The following is a 17578-nucleotide window of genomic DNA, read 5'->3' on the forward strand; positions in this document are numbered from 1 at the left end:
ATTAGAATGATTTCTGAAGGATCATGTGATCCTTTTTGAATTTGAATAATACAGAAATTAAGCTGCGTTATTTTGACATGGGCTACTAGAAGTTTAAGTATGATATAGAATTATTTATCTATATAAATGTACAACAAAGACAATTTAAGCATGTCTTTCTTAGTCAAAGAAACTATTATTGGGCAACATTTCTTCAGTTTTCCATGGCTGATACTTGAGGTACATTTAAAGAGAAATTATATACATGTAATATGCAAATAGGCATTTTTATGAATTGCATTAGTTCGCAGTAGAGTCCAAAACAAACTCAAATACTCAAGGTTGTGTGTGCCACACAAAGGCAAGCTTTATTACTGGAAAGACAAAAGGAGAAGACATAATTTCAAAAATAACATTCTGAAATAAAACAGTGTGTAAAACACGAAACAAAAAATACTTGCCTGCCTCAAATGATGAATCCAAATAAATAGGACTAAGCAGTTTTACATTAAGCACATCTTTGTCAATCCACAACATGAACAAATATTTAATCTTGTGACATTCTTTTAGATGTCTTACAAAGATTACAAAACAGGATTATGTACAACTGAAGAAGTAGAGGACATGCTTGAAGTATATTTGTACCAAAGAGTGTGCAATGGCAGCATAATGAGTGAATGTCCTTCATCCGGGACGCTCACATGGCCCAGAACTTCACAAACATAAATCGGCAGCTACAATGTATGACCAGCCATGTGACATGTTTACACGCTGTTCATACTCCCAGTCCCTAGCACCCAAAATTCATTTTCATTTTATTTACAAAGTCACTAGACAATGCAAAAAGGAATTTGGTGTGTGATCACAGTGGCGGAGCTTGTAAACAGCCACAGTGGCTGCCCGCATCTCATCTCCCGCCACTGAACAAAATATTGATTTCAAGTGTACAGAAATAAAGCAAAAACAACTATTTGAACAATAGTTTAAAAAAATGGAAAAATATCTTTCATTAAACAGGACCAGCCTGTTCGGGTTTATTCCAAAAGTCTGTTTCCATTTCCAGTTTGGCCTTGAAGATTCACAAACATCAAAGCCCTTATCAGGTCGGCTGATCCATATATTAAAATGTCCAGTCTGAATCTCCTTCCAGTCCATCTGCTCCTCATGCATTAACCTCTCTTATGCTCATGAACAGAACACTAATATTCCTATTTGGTTGAAACTGAGGGGAAAAAAACGTTGCACTCCAATGGTCATATTTTCATCTAATTACTTTAACAAAGGCTCAACAGAGTCACGATATATTGGCTTGTTTTTACAGCAGCACTGATGTATATCCACATAAATATACGCAATGTCCACAAAGCATTAGCATGAATTTATAATAGCCTTTTTTTGTTTTAATTATTGCCACTGTACACACTTTGAATTAGAAGCACTTGAACCATAATTATTGCTTTGTGGTGGAAAGCAGACTTCAAGATTAGCACTTTGCACAAGAAAACACGTTTTTATTTTTCCCATTGAGAATCAGGTTTAGAAGCACATTGGACGAGATCCACAAATATTTCTGCTGCTAGTGCTGCAAATGAGCATGGAGGCAATGAAACGGGAGATTGCTACATAAGATGCATGAAAAACTAAACCCAAGCTGGGCTGATCTTAACTGTCTCAAACCAGGCGATGTACAACCTTCTTATTTTAAATCGGTTCGTTTCTGAAAACATGGTGCTACGACATCTCTCGAGGTCATTTCAAAAAGGAAAGAAGATCCATCGTGCCAAATTCGATCCGATCGAGTCCTCGCAGAACTAGCACAGGGATCGCTTCACAAATTCATGGTTGTCTACACTACAGAGCAGCAGGAGATGTTAAGATACAGATAATCACTGTAATATATTCCCCAGTCACACCCATCCTATCTCTCAGATAGCTATTGCCTCTAAAAATAGAAGCATGTATATATCAGACAGTGTTCTAATATAGGAAATAAGGGAAAATTGACTTTGGTAGCATCATAAATTGTCTTTTTTTACACCTATTTTTGGCCCTTGTTTCCCTCTATTCCTCCATCTTAGTGTTCAGATATGAATGGCTCCCATTTAAAAATCACATTTCGCTTTCTGCACTGCAGCCAATTCGACCAGCATGACAATGCCAAATGGGCCTCGTTCTCCTCTACATGACCCAGGCCTCGCGCACAGCTCCCCAACGGCCCCGGCTTCACAATTCCCTTGCATCGGTTCCCTCAGATTTAGTCATTAGTGCATACTGTAGGCATGTATTTTGAATCTTACACTAGAGAGCTCGTATTTATACATCGAATAGCTTACATTGAACATTGGAACCTCTTTTAAAACATCTGTTTCCTAAGTTGAATCATTCCGAGCTTCAACTGGCACAACGACAGCAAATCTCTCAATAACAAGGAGTGAATAGATGACGGCTGATGATTGAATCTCGTTTTTGAAAAAGCAAGATACAGTACTGAAAATACATATGCACTGTTGAAGAGCTCAGGACAAGGAGGACAGCGAGGTGTCCACTTGCTCTGAAAGGTGTTTCTTTTGGGGGGTGAGGAAGGATTCCACACGTCAATGATGTGGCAATCGGAACCCACCCCCTTCCCCAGACCAAAGCGCAGGGAATGGTGTAGCTTTTGTTATGGGGGGTGAAGTTCTCCACTCACATTACTGAGCAACTCTTGGCCTTCTCCTTCTTGAAGGTGGAGGATAGGAGCTCAGATTTGCTGGGGAGGTGCAGCAGGCGTTTGGACAGCCGGCGGGTCGGGCTTGGCTTGGCAAGTGGCTGCAGCTTGTTAATGCAAGCCAGCGCAGCTGTGCGGAACACGCTGTGGATGCTCTTCTCGGAGGTGAAGGCTGAACACTCCAGATAAGCCTCGGCACCCAACTGTTTGGCCATGGCAGAGCCCTGTGATGGGAGGAGATGCACACAAAACTCAGTTCGCTGTAGGTTCTTAATAGAAGCCAAACAAACAGGTCATAGATTCAAAAGCTTTGTTCGTTTTGTGAGTTGTCTATATAGGCAGTTACCTTTTAAGACAGCATCCAGAGTAAAGAAAAGTGTCTGATTTAAAGATTTAAAACAGTGGTTTATGACGATCCCCTTCCTAAATTATACAGGGCAGCTATGTTTTTCATGTACCCATTAACCAGATGAACATATTGTATAATACATAACTATTAAGTATGATTTTATAAAGTGAACATGTTATTTCCGAAATGGCATTGTATTTAACTGTCACTGCACTAACTCCAAAGCCATTTTTTAAATATTACCTAGAAAATATTTACCTAGCTGATGGTGTATCTTTTTTTTACTACTAATAATACTTATTTTCACAATATATACCGGTACATACACACTACTGTTCAAAAGTTTGGAGTCTGTAAGATCTTTTAAAAAAGTTTTTTGAAAGGATGCAATTTTTTGCTCAAAAATACAGAAAAACTGTAATATTGTGAAATATTTTTTACAAATTAAAATAACTTTTTATTTTTTATATATTTTAAAATGTAATTTATTCCCTTTTTGTAAATCTGATTTTTCAGAATCATTACTCAGTCTTCAGTGTCACACGATCCTTCAGAAATCATTCTAATATGCTTATTTTCTGCTCAAGAAATATTTATTATTATAAATATTGAAAACAGTTGTGCTGCTTCACATTTGTTTGAAAACGGTGATACAATGCATTCAGGGTTCTTTGATGAATAGAAAGCCCAAAATAACAGCATTTATTTGACAGAAATATTTAGTAACATTATAAATGTCTTTACTGTCACTTTTGAATAATTTAATGCATCCTTGCTGAATAATAAAAAAAAAAGTATTCTTTAAAAAAAAATCTTACTGACCCCAAACTTTTAAATGTAGTAGAGTAGTTCAAAAGGCAGTTTACAGAGAATCTACAGAGAATATTGCCTTACAGCCTGAGTAAGCAAGATCAATGCAACAGTGGAAAGAAACAACGTGTGGCTGTACCTGCTCATGAGTGATGGGTGTTTGTTTCTGATTGGACAGTTCCATCAGCGTGCAGACATCCGTCCGAAGGTCTGTCTTGCAACCAACGAGGAGAATACGAGTACTGGGGCAGAAGTCGAGGATCTCAGCCCTCCACTGCAAAGAGACAGAAATATATTAAATAATTGTTTTGCAAGAACTGATTCATCTTACAGAGCAAACACATTGTTCTGAACAAGTGGGGTTGCATAATGACAAATATAATCTTGATTCATAAGTGCCAAGCACTTCTGGCAAGTATGGTGTGATAAATATTGCAGCCCAAAAATGCTGAAGTACAGTAAAAAAGCAAAAACTAATGAATCATTCATAAACAACTCTAAATTAAACTTCATAATCCCACATGAAGCACATTTTTAGGTTACCTGACAAAACATTTTACTGTAAAGAAAGCCCAATGCAATGATTTCTTGAGGTCAGTGGTGGGTTTGAATATTAATAGGAATATCTAGTTACCTTCTTAAGTCCACTGTCAAAGATATCGGGGCGACTGATGTCAAAACAGAGGAGCACGGCATCTGAGTCACTGTAGCAGAGGGGTCTCACATTATCATAGTATGGAGATCCTGAAACAAGAGAGAGATGCTATTGAAGAGATGACTACAATGATGAGAGAGGAAATCAGCAGAAAATAAAATGTCATTTCAGAAGTAGAAAATAGCATTTTTAAAATCCACAAATGAGGAACATTAAAATAAATAAAAAATAAAAAATAAATAAAAAAATCCTACAGTAAAACAGGAACATTACCCATGACCCATGACCCTGAATCACAAAATAAATAAATGTAAAAGTAAATAAATGGAAATAAAATAGAACATTATTATGTGACTGTTTTATTAGTTAGAACTGTAAATCCATATATGCACATGTATGTACATGCGTGTGTGTGTGTGTATAATATATATTGACTGGAGTACAAATAAAATAAGTAACAAATAAAATTAACTTCTAAATATTTGACACCAGTATAGCTGACTGACTGTGAATGTGCTGTATATATCTGCAGACAAAGGCCAGAGGTAGAGCTCCCCTGCTCATCATACACCCTGTTAAAGCCCTCTTCCTCTCACTGCTTGCCATATTGGCATTTTAAAGATGAAGAAAATGACAATTGAGCTCTAAATCCTCATTGATCTATGTGTCTCGCTCTCTCCCTCGATTTCTTTTTTCCAGTAGATTATGCAACTGGAGCGATGGGGCTGGGGTTGGCACTTCCTCCCGCTCTTGCTCAGAATCCTTAAGTAAGCCCCCCCCCCCCATACCTCCAGTCCCTCTGTTTCCACAGCAACAGCCTTGGAGTCAACCTTCTGCAGAGCGACGTCTTCCTAAAGGCATCCCTTAACTGCCCATCAATCATTTGATACAGAGCAGTGCCCACCCACTTGGTACTGAGAAGATGCTGGGGAGGTGTAAACAGCCTTATATACACCTCACTATTGCAGTCTCCTTTACTGGATGGATTTTGCATGATTTTTTCCTTCTGAACCTCACGTGTAACAGTCTTCACGTCTTTGCAAAGTCTGTGAAACAATTGTTAGCCATGCACTGCAGTCTAGAAGGCTCGTAGTTAACAATATTGATTGAACTTTGTTGAAAAGGGAGCAGCTTACTTAAAAAAAGGGGGGGGGGAGGGGGATCTACATCAGAACATGTCACTTATAAATTGAATCGGTTCTTATTTCTTTTTAGAAAATCTAAACTTTTTAGTGTGACCAGCTGATTCCGAAATAACGGTAACTGATTCTTTGATTTTTATTATTGAATCAAATCACATACAGTGTGCACAGTGTGGTCTAAACTGATTCCCAAATAATATAAAATAGTTGATTCGTTTCTTTTTTAGTGACTCAAACTCCCACGGTTTGTAACTTACTTTGTATTTATGTAGAATATAGTATAAAGTCTGAAAAACTTAAAGACAAACAACTTTTGCAAGAACTATTACATGTTTTTTCAAACATTACTTTTACACAAGTAGCGGCCTACTAAAATAATAGTTCTTTATGATTCCAATCTGTAAAACATCAAGTAAAATCCCTAAACAATACTTTAAATATTCAATTTTATGTCATGTTGATTTTAAGTTGATTAATTATGAGCATTTCTTTCAATGAATCACTCAAAAAGACTTAGTATTAAGCTGTTGTTTTGAATCAGTCTGACGAATCCTTTACTCAATATACTCAAATATGTTTAATGTTAAGTGGAGTACATTCAGTGAAGGATTTGCCAGACTGATTCAAACTGATAACTCATGAATCTTTTTGAGTATTTAGTTGAAGAATTGGTCAAAAGGGTCATGTTGACTTAAGTGTTAAAGAACTAAAATTTATTAAAATAAATTTCCCTCATTTCATTATGAAGATCACTGGTTAAACAGGAATGGGTTTGAGTGAGTGCGAGCCACACTGCAGACATATCTTCACTCTGAAGCACAGATCACCGCCTCTTTCCTCTATTACCGGGACATCACGAACACACAAACCTGGGCGTGAGGCTGCATTCAATTGCTGTTGATCTTAATGCAGCGATCGATGTAGATGTACACCGAGGGACAAGAAGCAATTTCAATTAATCTTGACAAAATGGCACATCCCAGCAGTCAGAGACAAAGACCTCCACATGGTGAGCTAACCAAAACTCACTCAAACCACTGTTCGAAATCTGAAAAGGACACCGTGACGCTTATACTGTTGGCAGGGAGCAATTCCTAACATGAATCATGTCCCACCTGCAGTCTTGGATCACTTAACATCACTATGTGTGCAGGGATGTTCAATAGTGAACAAACCGCTTCTCCGCTCTCAACCCTGGGCCACATGTTCTCTGGATAAACACGATGAGGATGTTATGCTGCCTGTGTATTACCAGACGTAGGGTTGGTGAAGCGTGCAAAAAGGAAGAAGAAAAAAAAGAGCAAAGTAGAGTCGCTACAATCGCACTAAATGCTTTTTGTTGTGAAGCCATGCCTGGAGCAAACTAGCTTAACTGAAAAGTGGGCCAACGTGAGCATGTGTTTGATATGAGATGGCCTTTTCCTTGGGTGCAGGAAGAGTCTTGTGAAGAGAACAGATGGAGGTGGAGTGGGCTGCTTTTGTGTGCCGCACAGACCAGAGCCGCAGCGCATTCCATCTGCTGATCCCTTTCACTCTTTGAAAAACTATTTTAGCAGCGTTTCAGCAATGACTCTGAACTATGAATGTAACTATCAAGTTGCATCAGACATGTTCTGAAACTTAGATAAAGATTTTTGGTGCGCACCTGAGTGTGCTTGACGTCACAGTTTGGATTGTAAAAACGTCACTTGAAATGGTGGTCTTGTGTATGATTCACTTCAGTACTCATTAAAGGAATCACGTTCACAATGCTCGTCCCTCATGACTAAGCCTTCTCTGACAGTCTAAATGAGACCGTGATAACAGATCCTGTCAATTATTACTGCTTAATGTCATTTACTAGGGAGAGAAAATATCACTCCAGTGTGAAGATGGTATCGTATAATGAAAAGAAGAAAGCATTTTACCCAAGTAAATGAGCTTGCTGTCTGTATTGAATGATGAGAAAGTCTGGCTGCAAAAATAATGCCAGACTATACGTCATTTTAGTGTTGTCACTAGCTCAATAAAACAACCCATGTCTAACTCAAGAACAAATAACATGATTCTTTTAATGAAGCGTTTAAAAAGACTCATCAGTCGGACGAATAATTCACTTAATGAACTGAATCAATCAGATCAGTTATTATTATTAGTAATACAGGTTATTGATCTGCAAATCATTATCATTCATGTTTGACTCATAATAAAAGCACAAATTATTTTGTGTAGGGAATGGATGCACGGGTATGAACATTTTGGCCAATGACGATAACCAATAATTCCTTATATTTGAAAGCCGATAACCAACAAATGGTTATATCATTTTTGAGAGCCTGATTACAAAAACAAAAGTCTCACCATTTAAAGTCATGTCCCAAGCACACAATTATAATGTTCTCATTATAATTGTATGCAGCCTATATGACAGACTTAACTGTATTTTCCTTTTTTGAAGTGATTCCAATCATATTTCAAGCAATTCAAAACCATCATGGCAAACAGCGAGCATCTGAAGTGTCTCAGCTGAAGGAAGAATCCATTATTTATCATCTTTAATATATCGGCCAAATGTTCTTATTGGGCCGATAACGATAACATTTATATTTCAGGCCAATATTTTGTGCATCCCTTATTTTGTGTGCTTGAAATCTTTACTGACTTGTAGTTAAATATGTGCATCTGCAACAGGTATTACAACAGAACGTAAAAGCGGATTAAGAGTAAACTCAGATGTAGTAGAATATGTGAGAATTCATCAGCACTCTGAGACTCATGTAGATGCGAGCAGGGGGCTGAGAGAGGTCAACGTTCACAAAGGAGCTAGAAGCAAGTGAAAGCCCCTGTCCGTCTTCCCACTAGAGATGAGAACAAAACCTAGAGCATTCTCCATATCCCCAACCCCCCTTTTCCTTAAGATCCCAGAGATTCCATCACAGAACATGATGGGAGCTCAACAAAGAACCCCCCCTCTCTCTCACTGCGAGGGGCTGGCCATGACCCCTCAGGGAATACCATCTCAGAGCCGCGGTGGTGTTTCCTCATTGGTGCCTGTCATCAACTGCCAATGGCCACTGGAGAGCACATTAATCTACTGGCTGTTTTAATGTGCTAATGGAGCACTATTTTTACACATCCGATCTTAGTCATCCCATACTGAAGCAGCAGAATTTATATTCACAAAAATGTACATCCATCAGCATAACAGCAAATGCCACCTAATCCATTGCTAATGCCCCAATGCAAATTAAATATAGCCTCCATATTAGAAATACGGACGGCCATCTTCTAAGAGCCTGCAGTAGGTCCAATTGGCTGTCGTGATTAAGTGAGAGGATTGATTTTCACCTGTAAATCCTTTCTGGGCCTCAAAGAAAGCAGTTGGAAACCCAATGATGAGGTCAACGCAATCAATGAGGAGAAGACAAATAAGAAGCCGCGTTCACATTGAGCTGATATAAATAGCACACAGCATATAACCGAAAACAACACTCCAAATCAAATCTGCCACACTGTAAAATGTTCTTATTAACATTTTTGTTTTTTAATCCATCCCACTTGTCACAATTTCTGTCATTTCCACTTAAGTTCAAGCTAAATTTTCTTTAGCGGTAATTCAATTCAAAGTGATTGAAAAAGTGCAATGAACTAATTACTGTGGGTTATGACTTTGGCACCAGCTTGATTTTACGTACAAAACTAAAGCAGCAATTAAACCTTTTTTAAATGCGCACTGAAGGTAATGGGACATAATTTAGCACTATGAATATGTATGAATACACACATGCATTACCACTGAAATGTTTGGGGTCAGAAAGAAAGGATGCAATAAATTGATCAATGGACAGTAAAGACATTTATAATTTTACAAAAGATTTCTATTTGAAAGAATCCTGAAAAAAGATTCACAGTATCTATAAAAAATATTAAGCAGCACAATGTTTCCAACATTGATAACGCTCAGAAATGTTTCTTGAGCACTAAATCAGCATATAAAATGATTTCTGAAGTATCATGTGACACTGAAAATTCAGCTTCGCCATCACAGGAATAAATTCCATTTTCAGTTTTTACTGTATTTTAAAAACAAATATATGCAGCTTTGGTGAGCACATACTAATAGTGTTCACCTGATGTTGCAACAGTATATTTTGCCTTCTTGGTGGGAGAATACAGTTTTGTGAGAAATACTTAAGTATCATTTTGTTTTTTTTGCCAAATTATCACTTTATCTTTTTTTCCTGAACTTATGGATGCAGCCAATTCAGTTTATATCCGCGAGTAGTTTGCATTGAACTATCCATTTAACTTGATGGAAAAACCGTTCGAATTCTACAACACCAGTCATGATTAAGAGCTAAAAACTGGATAAAACTCTGGTTTGCCCTCTCTCATCCTCATTCAAGCCCCGACTCATCCCCTTAAACCGTACTCAGTCTCAACTGGCTTGTCTCCAAGCAGACTAAATCAGATCAAAAAGCATGAGCAAAAGGCTGGGGCATATTAACAGCACATATTTCATTCAGCAATCTGTACATGAAATCTTAATCCTTGCTCTCTTCTCTCTCTCTCTCTCTCTCTCTCTCTCTCTCTCTCTCTCTCTCTCTCTCTCTCTCTCTCGCTAGCAATCACTATCACACACACGTACAACAGACAAACACATTATAGAAACCTAGTCCTATCACCCACACTTCACAGTCAGCGGCCAGGCAGACGTTACTGGGTGCTAATGATGCTTCTATTGGCAACACATCCAAAGAGACATGAGGTTATCATGTCTGTCATTTACTAGGGATTCAGAAATGAGCAGTGAGGAGTAGACATTCACAGCACATTGTAATCAGGTCAATAGGCTACAATGGGAAGCCGTGGGGAGATGTGAACTGCCTCAGTGATCATGTAGTCGTTAGACTACTGATTATGTACGGCAGTTGTTAGAAAGACAGACATAGTCTTTAGTCTCATGCCTGATGCATATTGGACAAAAAAAGTGCTTTCTCGATTTGGCAAGCTCTAACCTGATTGGCTGACTTCACGCAACTTCTTTAATTAAGGGCATACAGGGATTATCATCTTGGAAACAAAATCACAACATGGCACTTTTGATGTGCAATTCACAGATCATCGCTGGATTTCAAATTCAAGTATCAAATCTTTGAATGATATTTAAGTTAACTAGATATCCACAAGCAGAATAGTCTGTAATTACTACTTTTGGAACAGACAGAAATTCTGATCACAGAGTGACATGCTCATTTTTCACACCATGTTAAAAAAAAGAAACACTCTTTTAATCAAATGCACATATGCTTTGTAGAAAACTGTTTTTATATGGTGTTCTATCGCAAACTGAGCGTCTGTTACAATTATTTTACATTTTCCTACACTGCTTCAGCATTAGCATAAATAATATGTTCAATATTCAAATCAGGTCTAGTTTAGTAATCAGCATGACTGGATTGGCCCAACACAGATAGAAACAAGCCAGACTGTTTCCTTGAGCAGAATATAAAACAGCTACGATTCGTAACAACTGTAAGGAATGTAGCAATTCGGTGATTACAGATAGCAATCATTACGGTGATTACTATCAAGATACTGGTACATTTTCTAAAATCAAACAATTCTGTGGTTTCCAATTTCCAATGTTTTCTCCAGACAATTTCAATCAGACTATGAATAGGCTACACTCTAAAGCAAAAATACATGAATATCTGATGATATTAACTACACAGATGCAATATTATTATAATACTGAAAATCATGTCTCAGATATTTGTCATTTTAATATATGATGTGGGGAAAAATGCCCCCTCCTAGTATGGCAAGCCGTTTTGACTTTGAATCATTCGCAGGATATGAATTCTGGATATCAACAATTCCATTTTTACTAGTTAAAATGCTAATTCTTGATATCAGGAATTAGATTAGTAACAATGGCAATTTTTGATATCAGGAATTACATTTCCACTAGTAAAAATGTTCATTCTTGTTATCAACAATGACATCATCACTCACAGAAATATGAATTATTAATATCTGTTTGTATTTTCACTAGTTAAATTTCATAGGCTGCCAATCAAATTCAATTGTTGATATCAATAATTTTTTATATTGTTTAAATTCGACATCAAATAGAACATTTAAATTCCAATTTCACATATCAGAAATACAGTTCTTACTAAAAATCATAATTTTTTATATCAATAATTACGTGGTTACTAGTGCAAATTTCTGTTCTTGATATCAACAATTGAATTGTGAAAAGTTTTTGATATCAATAATTCAGTGCGTTTACATGAACCCTCACAGTACGATTATAATGGGATTTTGACAATATTTAGATTAAACTTTACCTCATGTAAACACAATACTTCGATCAAATTAATGCAGTTAAGCTCTAAATCGTAGTAACCGTATTCGCATTAAATTATGACGTACTCCAATTTTAATAGCAATAAACCGACATGTAAACAGTCTTATCTCATTATTACAGCTATGACCAAAGTGCGCCAATCAACTTCTTGAATGAACTCTGGGACATTATTCTGAAGTTTACTCTGCTTGTTAGAAATAATTGCATTGGTGCACATGTAAATGTAGTCAATGTTTATTTATGATATCATGATTGTGATTGTTACTAGTAAGAAAGCCATTTTAGATCTAATATTACTCTCCTAATTATTGATATCAGAAATACATTGACAGATATCAGAAAAAACAAATGTTACATGTTGAAATACATTGACAGATATCAAGAATTAGCATTTCAAAAATTGACAATTGAGTTCTTAATTTATATTTTTACTAGTAACCACGTAATTATTGATGTGAAAAATTATGATTTTTACTAGTAAGAATTGAATTTCTGATATGTGAAATTGGAATGTAAGAAACTACTTCTTGCCTAGCCTATGGTGAAATTTAACTAGTGAAAATACAATTACAGATATCAAGAATTATGAATTCCTGATATCAAAAATTGGCATTTTAACTAGTGAAAATGTAATTGTTTAAGTCAAAATTAATGTCCTGGAAATGAATAAGAGACAAAACGGCTTGCCATATACTCCATTTTGACATCACATTAGCTCATAACAGTATCAAGAAACCCACTAATGTATTTTGATTTATTTAAAGTTTTTATTAATGACCAGACCTTATACTGTTTTTCCTCCATTACACATGACAAGTCATATTATGTCGAGACTCATACGGCTTCATTTACATGATGTCGTCCAAGTTACGTAACATGCCCAAAACAAAATGTTACTTTCTATTTAGATGCATTTTAATATTTAGTCACGGAGTCACCCGTTTGATCTTACCTGACGTGTCCCATAAACTCAATTCAACACGTTGGTCATCAAGCTCCAGACAGGCTGTGTAGTTCTCAAATACTGTGGGCACATACGTCTGAGGAAGAGATGCAACATATTCAAACTGATGAACATGCATGTGATGCTGCATGTATGTGATGCTGCTTAGAAAGAAACCGGGGTACCACTTTAAATCTTTACATATTGTTCCTTGCCTCTACGTAAAGCGATTTAATGTTTGCATTATTTTATTATGCCAGTAAAATCCTAAAGGACTTAACGTTAGTAACCAAAGCATGTTACAATGAAACTATTCTTAACATTGCATGAGATAAACAACAGTTAACCCAGACATGTAATTCGGATTACAGAATTATTTTAAGGAATGAGCTTCTTTGAGAAATGCTGTAAGTTACTGACCTCCGGATAACAATCCTTCGCCAAAACCTGTAACATCGCAGTTTTCCCGCATTGAACATCCCCAACCAGCACCAGTTTACATCTGACCACCAGTGGCTGTGCGTTTCTTCTTTCTTTCATGGTTTCACGATGTCTTTGAACAGAATAAAATCAACAAAAAAATAAACGCCTAAAACAGACCGACACGAGGATGCGCGAGTGCACAACGGTTTCTGTGGTGATTAGACAACACTGCGCCGAAGTGATTGAACTGTGGACTGTGGGTTTATATGTGCCGCACAACAGCCAATCACCTTGCACGATGCTCATGACGTCTCACATTCTTCCCTCCTCCGTCTGGATGGAAACGTATTTCCCCGACGACTCAGCCTTTTGGGAAACTTTTGTCTAATCCTTACCGAATAAAAAATTCCACGAGAATGCTAATTTTATACATAAGTTATCCAAAATATCCACACTAGGGTTGTTCTTGTTCCGCTATACAAATATATTTACAGGCTATTATAATCGCCTCTGAGATAGTTTGCTTCAATGTATGTCGATCACAAACAAACTAAATGATGCCACTTCACAGCTTTTCCTGCATATTGTGCCGTCTTCATTATCTCCCGAGTAGCTATAATTAATTAGATTGCTTTCACTCAGCACCAAAAGCCAGTCAATTGGTTTGTTCACACATTCTTGTCCCTCCACCTACTTTACTTTCACCTATAGCCCACTTTAATGATCTGTGAATACTTTCTTTCAGTTTTCCTTTCTGAGGTCTTTTTAAAATCATAACAACAACCTCAAATGTCCCCCAAATGATACACCCCAAACATTTAAATAATTCTTTAATTCAACTATTAGTTTTTTTCCCCTGCCATAATACTGAAAACATGGTTGTTATCTTGATCAAATGTATGCGTTTTGACATGTTTATTCATTTTACAGTAAAGTCTAGCATGACTCCTCTTAAAAATCCCCTTGACTAAAAACATGAAACCATTGTTTACATTACTAACGGACTGATTATTGCACAAATTGCTTTTTGATCCCAGTCTGTGTTTGTTACACAGTAGCTTAATTACTACAATGACGAATGTGAGGCCAAAAGTTTACTGGCCTTCATGGGGAAGTTCAAAATGTCAGCCCATTCTCAGAAGGCTAAAGTGCTCTGATAGACACTAGGCACAGGCTCTGACACTTCCAAGGTTATATTTGTATGTTAAACACCTCAGAGACAGCAGGCTGAGGGGAATAGACCTTATGCAAACACTTCTCTACCCTCCCCTACTAATTCAATTATTCTTCAAACTGAAATTAGACGGTCTAATTTCACATCACTGAATGGTTTCAGAGCAGTATACAGCCTACATTAATATTGCATGTGTATCTGCAGTAAGATTTATCGTGCACATTGTCTCTGTTTTTGTCCCTAAAGTCATACAATGTCAAACTGCAAACAATGTTCAGGATAAAATCTGTGGCATTATAATATTTTGTCTTCATTTTGAACGGAAGCCCTTGTACCCTTTTTATTATGCCATTCAACCTATATTGAACCAGTTAGTGGTATCATAGAGGAGGCTTGTAATATCCGCAGCAGGGGTGGAGACCACATGAAGTATGTATGAGAAGAATTCCCCTGCTGTAGCAGCAGGGCACAAAGCACAGGAAAGCAGGTGGAGCTGAATAATCAACAGCCCAGTGTGTCACAACACAATCTGCTGTAGGAGATAGTAGGTGTAGGAGGGAGAATGTGTCAGAAGGTTGCAGTTGGGTTCTTACCTCTGTTTAACCTCCGAGGTTCATGGTCACATATTGAAGATAATTATCTAAGACATGAGATATTGTGTGTGTGCGTGTGTCTAGAATATTTTCAAAATTAAAGTTAAATGATAATATAAATACATTCAAATATTTTAAATATATAATTATTTAATAATAATTTATATATGAAACATACATGCATATACATTTTAAGATTTAAATATGTACTTTATACGATATTCCCTTTGTCCAGAAACATTTCCACCGAAAGCCAACTAATCTCATTTTACCTAGACTAATGAAAGATATGTTATGAAAATCCCATAAAGTGTTTTAGAAGTGTGTTGAGAATCACATGTTTTTGATTAAGCAATATGCTTTATATAAATTATATAAATTAATGCAACATAAAACATACCAGGTCAGAATTTTCACTTTATTATGCTCGGGGTCCCATTACTTCTTCAATGCGTTCTTAGACATGCAAAGTAAATTAGGCCCTTGGCCGATTTTTCCAGATTTCCTGCATATTCTGACATTTTCTTTGTGTCTAAAGTAATCAATTAACTTGTTTTCATTCAGCATCAATAGCCACAGACATGAGGACAATAGGACTGTTCACACATTCCCGTCCTTCCTCCTAACCACTCTAACCTTTAATGATCTGTGAATCCCCTAATTTCCTTCTTGAGATGACCTGAGATATTTCAGCGCATTTTACATTTTCCCTTTGTCCAGACTCCAGAAACATATTTCCGACGACAGCCCACTCTTTTTGGAAACTTTTATTATATCTAACTGATGAAAGATATGTTATGAAGGTTTTAGACGTGTGTTGACCAAACTATCCACAAATTTCACAATTTGTTTATTACATAAAAAAAAGCTATATTTATTTACTTTAGTTAGTTCCAGGGACAAATATATATTGCATGCGCTACAGAAACCAAAAAAAGACATTTGTTTCAGCAGTGCCATAACAATAATGCTGAGAAGTTATTCATTAGAGTTGTTTAAACGTATGTAAATATGTATTTTTGTGTCGTTTCATGCATGTAACTTGTGTAGATGGACGTTTAGCATTTGTTGACAGTGCCAGAGATAAAGATAAACCCTCATGTGTGACAGATGGCTGTGTCATTTGCAGATAAAAATGAAAGCATTTTCAGCGTCAGCCTCTCAGGAGGGAAATGGAGCATACAGAAATGAAGAGAAGTAGCATATGGAAATGGCAAAGCCCATTTGTTCTGCAGCATGTGTGGATCTGATGAATACTGCGATGAGGTCAAGTGGATCAGTGCAATTGCTCCCTGTCGAACTTTACGTTCCGGTCAGTCGATCCGGACCATCATCTCTTTTTCTTCCAGCTCTCTCATTATAGCCAAATCTTTCTTTAAGCTTTGCTATAGGCCCTGTTATGCTCTGATGTCAGGGAACGTGATACTGAGAGCATATCAAGCCACAGCAGTAATCAGCTCTTCTTGCTACTACAACACCAACTGAGAGAGAGAGAGAGAGAGAGAGAGACTCTAACAACACCCCCTGACCCACAGCCGCCCACTTGCAGCAGACAGAGGCCCAGCAGGCAGCTAATTAGCATGTGTTAATGAGTTCCTGTTCCAGGGTGACCCACTCAGCAGTGCAGGAAAAGTGTGGAGGTATGGTGTGTCTGCTTCACGGTGCTTGTAGTAGGCCTAAACACAATTACAAACAAGCCGGACATTTGAACTGCAAATATAGAACATTACAGTAGGCCAGGGGGTGTCCAAACCTGCTCCTGGAGGGCCACCACTGTCCTGCAAAATTTAGCTCCAACCCCTATTAAACACATGAACCAGCTAATCAAGGTCTTCCAGCCAGGTGTGTTGAGGCATGTAGGGGCTAAACTCTGCAGTACAGTGGCCCTCCAGGACCGAGTTTGGACACCCGCAGTAAATGCAATTCGCTGCAGTTAGTTTGCTCCAGTAATAAGCATCTACAGTAAATGCTCTACGTTTCCACCCATGGTCAAGCATAAATCTGAATGTTTGGCTTAGTCTGACCCCAAGTTTTCCCATATTTTGAGAGTCTATGACAAAATGTGAACTCACTGCTAAATGCATGCACTGTAAAAAGATTAGCTGGTATCCTAAAATGTGCTTACTGTGGTAAAATTAACTTTCATGTCAACATTTTAATATCACTAAATAACCTGATGAAATTAAGGTTGTATAAAATAAATAATAAATAAAATATATATTTTTAAGGCTCAGATCAGGTAGAAATCCTCATTCAAGTAACTATTGCACAGTTTCACATTTTAAAAATGTAAATCTGTAGAAAACCCCCCCAGAAAGAAAGTGTTTTTGCATTTACACAAATCATAATTTTCTTTTCGTTCTGATTGCACTACAATTGCTCCTGCACTGACCTCTAGAGGAAATGTGGAATTTATGTTTGAGATTCCTCAACCATTTTACATGTAGG

The 17578-nt window shown here is 37.1% G+C and overlaps 1 protein-coding gene across 1 annotated transcript; it reads right to left on the reverse strand.

The window, feature by feature from the left end:
• Positions 1 to 323: 323 nt before the first annotated feature.
• Positions 324 to 13603, reverse strand: rnd1b (Rho family GTPase 1b). The gene is made up of 5 exons (XM_079588895.1): positions 13361 to 13603; positions 12950 to 13037; positions 4480 to 4589; positions 3985 to 4119; positions 324 to 2910 (listed from the first exon to the last, which is right to left on the reverse strand). The coding sequence occupies exons 1-5, from the start codon at positions 13478 to 13480 to the stop codon at positions 2665 to 2667; spliced, it is 699 nt and encodes a 232-aa protein (XP_079445021.1). The 5' UTR covers positions 13481 to 13603; the 3' UTR covers positions 324 to 2664.
• Between the last annotated feature and the right edge of the window lie 3975 nt (positions 13604 to 17578).

This window comes from Phoxinus phoxinus, assembly GCF_949152265.1.
Source record: "Phoxinus phoxinus genome assembly, chromosome: 18".
NCBI classification, from domain to species: Eukaryota; Metazoa; Chordata; class Actinopteri; order Cypriniformes; family Leuciscidae; genus Phoxinus; species Phoxinus phoxinus.

What these genes read in the sequence shown, in the direction of transcription:
- rnd1b (XM_079588895.1), bottom strand. Translation starts at nt 13,480, where the DNA reads ATGAAAGAAAGAAGAAACGCACAGCCACTGGTGGTCAGATGTAAACTG. An exon ending in CGAAGGATTGTTATCCGGAG is followed by an intron (nt 13,038 to 13,360) that starts GTCAGTAACTTA and finishes TCTCTTCCTCAG; the next exon opens with ACGTATGTGCCCACAGTATT. An exon ending in TTGACAGTGGACTTAAGAAG is followed by an intron (nt 4,120 to 4,479) that starts GTAACTAGATAT and finishes GTCTCTTTGCAG; the next exon opens with TGGAGGGCTGAGATCCTCGA.